General features: G+C 37.7%; 1 protein-coding gene across 1 annotated transcript in view; it reads left to right on the top strand.

The window, feature by feature from the left end:
• Nucleotides 1–6,000, top strand: part of LOC143746296 (cadherin EGF LAG seven-pass G-type receptor 2-like) — a 91,260-nt gene that overhangs the window by 18,996 nt on the left and 66,264 nt on the right. Inside the window, exon 2 of the mRNA XM_077238138.1 lies at nucleotides 1–506. This exon is cut by the window's left edge and continues 160 nt beyond it. Coding sequence (XP_077094253.1) covers nucleotides 1–506 — 506 coding nt within the window. The remainder of the gene's footprint in view (nucleotides 507–6,000) is intronic.

Raw genomic sequence — 6,000 nt, 5'->3', positions numbered from 1 at the left:
CTCCGCATCCCGTGAAGACGTGGTGGTGTTCAACATCCAGGACGACACTGACGTCAACGCCGGGATCCTGAACGTCAGCCTGTCCGTGGCCCTGCCGGTCGAGGGGTCGCGGGGTCACGGGGTCGCGACCCGGCTGGGCGAGTTCTTCGGCTCGGAGGAGCTTCAGGAGCGCCTGTATCTGAACCGGAGTCTACTGGCCCAGATCTCCTCGCAGGAGGTGCTCCCGTTCGACGACAACATCTGTCTGCGCGAGCCGTGCGAGAACTACATGAAGTGTGTGTCCGTGCTGAAGTTCGACAGCCTGGCGCCGTTCGTCGCGTCGGACACCATCTTGTTCCGGCCGATCCACCCGATCGCGGGTCTGCGGTGCCGCTGTCCAATCGGGTTCACCGGCGACTACTGCGAGACGGAGATCGACCTGTGCTACGCTAAACCATGCGGCGCTAACGGCGTCTGCCGCGGCCACGAGGGCGGGTTCACCTGCGAGTGTCTCCATGACTACACAGGTGAGGGGCGGAGCCTCTACTAACACACTTACACACACACCTCTCAGGCCTGGTCCACACACTGAGACAGCGTTTTTATTAATGAAAACAAATCTTTTTAAAAACGCTCTCCAAAGTGAACCATGCAAAATGAACCGATCAATTCTAGTGAAACATTCAAATGAACCGATTCATTATAGTGAATCATCCAAATGAACAGATTCATTACAATGAATAATCCAAATGAACCAAAGCAAGGCAAGTTTATTTATATAGCATAATTCATACACTGTCGCAATTCAAGGTGCTTTACACAGAAAGGAATTAAAATGATCCCAAAATAAAAGCAATGAAAATTAAAACAGTTCTAAAAGGAATTAAAAGATATATAGATGATACAGTGTAAAAAGATGATACATAGACAAACTTCTCATGTGGCAAAACTTTTTAGCATTTTAACATTTTAGCAACTCACAAACCGATTCATTTTAGTGAACCATGCAAACGAACCGTTCACACTGAGACAGTGTTTTTATTAATGAAAACAAAGCTTTTTTAAAATGCTATCCAAAGTGAACCATGCAAATGAACCGATTCCTTTAGTGAATCATCCAAATGAACCAATTCATTAGGGTGAATCATCCAAATGATATGATTTATTATAATGAATCATCCATAATAATCAGATGAAATGTTATGATCAGAGATGTTATGATCAGAGATGATGTTATGATCAGATATGTTATGATCAGAGATGATGTTATGATCAGAGATGTTATGATCAGAGATGATGTTATGTTCAGAGACGGTGTGATCAGATGAGATGTTGTGATCAGAGATGATTATGATCAGAGATGATGTTATGGTCGGAGGTGTTATAATCAGATGAGATGTTATGATTAGAGATGTTGTGATCAGACTAGGGTTGGGCTGACAGACATCACGATGTTTAGCCGGCATCGCGATCCCACCCCCAAAAAAATATCTAGTTGAAAATGAGAATGTTACCCCTCCCCCCTCCCGATACCATCGTCGATTGCGATGTTTCACTGTAGACATCGTCTGATACCAAATCGGTAGACATCGCCCAACCCTAGATCAGACATGATGTTATGATCAGACATGATGTTATGATCAGACATGATGTTATGATCAGACATGATGTTATGATCAGAGGTGTTATGATCAGAGATGTTATGATCAGATGAGATGTAATGATCAGAGATGTTATGATAGGATGAGATGTTGTGATCAGAGATGATGTTATGATCACAGATGTTATGGTCAGAGATGATGTTATGATCAGAGGTGTTATGATCAGAGATGTTATGATCAGATGAGATGTTATGATCAGAGATGTTATGATCAGATGAGATGTTATGATCAGAGATGTTATGATCAGAGATGTTGTGATCAGAATCAGAGATGTTATGATCACAGATGTTGTGATCCCAATCAGAGATGTTATGATCAGAGATGTTGTGATCAGAATCAGAGATGTTATGATCACAGATGTTGTGATCCCAATCAGAGACGTTATGATCAGAGATGTGATCAGAATCAGAGATTTTATGATCAGAGATGTTATGATCAGAGATGTTGTGATCAGAGATGTTATGATCAGAGATTTTATGATCAGAGATGTTATGATCAGAGATGTTATGATCAGAGATGATGTTGTGATCAGAGATGTTATGATCAGAGATGATGTTGTGATTAGAGATGATGTTATGATCAGAGATGTGATCAGATGAGATGTTATGATCAGATGAGATGTTATGATCAGAGATGTTATGATCAGAGATTTTATGATCAGAGAAGATGTTATGATCAGATGAGATGTTATGATCAGAGATGTTTTGATCAGAGATCATAGATGTTGTGATCAGAGATGATGTTATGATCAGAGATGTTGTGATCAGAGATGTTGTGATTAGAGATGATGTTATGATCAGAGATGTTATGATCAGAGATGTTATGATCACAGATGATGTTATGATCAGAGATGTTATGATCAGAGATGATGTTGTGATCAGAGATGATGTTATGATCAGAGATGTTATGATCACAGATGATTTTGTGATTAGAGATGATGTTATGATCAGAGATGTTATGATCAGAGATGATGTTGTGATCAGAGATGATGTTATGATCAGAGATGCTATGATCAGAGATGTTATGATCAGAGATGATGTTGTGATCAGAGATGATGTTATGATCAGAGATGCTATGATCAGAGATGTTATGATCAGAGATGATGTTGTGATCAGAGATGATGTTACGATCAGAGATGTTATGATCAGAGATGTTATGATCAGAGAAGAGGTTATGATCAGATGAGATGTTATGATCACAGATGATTTTGTGATTAGAGATGATGTTATGATCAGAGATGTTATGATCAGAGATGATGTTGTGATCAGAGATGATGTTATGATCAGAGATGCTATGATCAGAGATGTTATGATCAGAGATGATGTTGTGATCAGAGATGATGTTACGATCAGAGATGTTATGATCAGAGATGTTATGATCAGAGAAGAGGTTATGATCAGATGAGATGTTATGATCAGAGATGTTATGATCAGAGAAGATGTTATGATCAGAGAAGAGGTTATGATCAGATGAGATGTTATGATCAGAGATGTTATGATCAGAGAAGATGTTATGATCAGAGATGTTATGATCAGAGATGCTCTTGAGATCAGAGATGTTATGATTAGAGATGTTATGATCACAGATGTTATGGTCAGATTAGATGTTATGATCAGAGATGTTATGATCACAGATGTTATGACCAGAGAAGATGTTATGATCAGATGAGATGTTATGATCAGAGATGTTGTGATTAGAGATGATGTTGTGATCAGAGATGATGTTATGATCAGAGAAGATGTTATGATCAGATATGATGTTATTATCAGAGATGATGTTGTGATCAGAGATGTTATGATCAGAGATTTTATGATCAGAGAAGATGTTATGATCAGAGATGATGTTATGATCAGAGATGTTATGATAACAGATGATGTTATGATCAGAGATGTTATGATCAGAGATGATGTTGTGATCAGAGATGTTATGATCAGAGATGTTATGATCAGAGATGTTATGATCAGAGAAGATGTTATGATCAGAGAAGATGTTATGATCAGAGATGTTATGATCAGAGATGCTGTTGTGATCAGAGATGTTATGATCAGAGAAGATGTTATGATCAGAGATGCTGTTATGATCACAGATGTTATGATCAGAGATGCTGTTATGATCACAGATGTTATGATCAGAGATGTTGTGATCAGAGAAGATGTTATGATCAGAGAAGATATTATGATCAGAGATGCTGTTGTGATCAGAGATGTTATGATCAGAGATGCTGTTGTGATCAGAGATGTTATGATCAGAGAAGATGTTATGATCAGAGAAGATGTTATGATCAGAGATGCTGTTATGATCACAGATGTTATGATCAGAGATGTTGTGATCAGAGATGATGTTATGATAAGGGATGTTACGATCAGAGATGTTATGATCTGATATTATGATCAGAGATATTATGATCAGAGATGATGTTATGATCAGAGATGTTATGATCAGAGATGTTATGATAGAGATGTTGTGATCAGAGATGATGTTATGATAAGAGATGTTACGATCAGAGATGTTATGATCAGATATTATGATCAGAGATGATGTTATGATCAGAGATGATGTTATGATCAGAGATGTTATGATCAGATATTATGATCAGAGCTATTATGATCAGAGATGATGTTATGATCAGAGATGTTATGATCAGATGAGATGTTATGATGAGAGATGATGTTATGATCAGAGATGATGTTATGACAGAGATGTTATGATCAGAGATTTTATGATCAGAGATGTTATGATCAGAGATGTTATGATCAGAGATGTTATGATCAGAGATGTTGTGATCAGAGATGATGTTATGATAAGAGATGTTACGATCAGAGATGTTATGATCAGATATTATGATCAGAGATATTATGATCAGAGATGGTTATGATCACAGATGATGTTATGATCACAGATGATGTTATGATGAGATGTGATTAGAGATGTTATGATCAGAGATGTTATGATCAGAGATGTTATGATCAGATGAGATGTGATTAGAGATGTTATGATCAGATGAGATGTGATTAGAGATGTTATGATCAGATGAGATGTGATTAGAGATGTTATGATCAGATGAAATGTGATTAGAGATGTTATGATCAGAGATGTTATGATCAGAGATGTTATGATCAGATGAGTCGGATTAGAGATGTTATGATCAGAGATGTTATGATCAGATGAGATGTGATTAGAGATGTTATGATCAGATGAGATGTGATTAGAGATGTTATGATCATATGAGATGTGATTAGAGATGTTATGATCAGATGAGATGTGATTAGAGATGATATGATTAGAGATGATATGATCAAATGAGATGTGATTAGAGATGTTATGATCAGATGAGATGTGATTAGAGATGTTATGATCAGATGAGATGTGATTAGAGATGTTATGATCAGAGATGTTATGATCATATGAGATGTGATTAGAGATGTTATGATCAGATGAGATGTGATTAGAGATGTTATGATCATATGAGATGTGATTAGAGATGTTATGATCAGATGAGATGTGATCAGATATGTTATGATCAGAGATGTTATGATCACAGATGATTTTGTGATTAGAGATGATGTTATGATCAGAGATGTTATGATCAGAGATGATGTTGTGATCAGAGATGATGTTATGATCAGAGATGTTAGGATCAGAGATGTTATGATCAGAGATGTTATGATCAGAGATGTTATGATCAGAGAAGAGGTTATGATCAGATGAGATGTTATGATCAGAGATGTTATGATCAGAGATGTTATGATCAGAGAAGAGGTTATGATCAGATGAGATGTTATGATCAGAGATGTTATGATCAGAGAAGATGTTATATGATAGGTTCTATCCCCGGTTCCACCTGACCAAGTGTCGAGGTGTCCATGAGCAAGACACCTAACCCCAGCTGCTCCCGACGATCTGAGTGGCGCCTTGCATGGCTGACACCGCCGTCGGTGTATGAATGACTGAGTGAATGGGTGAATGAGAGGCAAATATGTAAAGCGCTTTGGTGGCCTTTGGGTCTGTGAAAGCGCTATATAAATGCAGTCCATTTACCATTTACCATTTAGAGAAAAGAAAGAATTAGATGAAGTGAGAGGAGATCTGATGCGTGCAGATCTGGCTTGCTCACATGATCAATTATTGGTGATAATTATTGGTGACTCGTTTTTGAGTCACTTTGGATAAAGTGTCTGTTAAACGAATACATTTAAATATAAATGAGATGATGAGAGTTGTGCGTGAGCAGATTGTGTTCAGTCAGAGATGTAATTGGAGAGACTAAAGATGAATTTGTTTGATTCTATTCATCTCTGATCTGATGTAGGAACTCATCGCTGTTACTGTGATGTTCTCTAAATGTAAGTATGTTTTACTG

This window comes from Siphateles boraxobius, unplaced genomic scaffold, assembly GCF_051911475.1.
Source record: "Siphateles boraxobius isolate OS27281-9 unplaced genomic scaffold, OSU_SipBor_1 216, whole genome shotgun sequence".
Lineage (NCBI taxonomy): Eukaryota > Metazoa > Chordata > Actinopteri > Cypriniformes > Leuciscidae > Siphateles > Siphateles boraxobius.
Note: the sequence above shows the minus strand (reverse complement) of the source record. Positions and strands in the feature narration are given on the sequence as shown.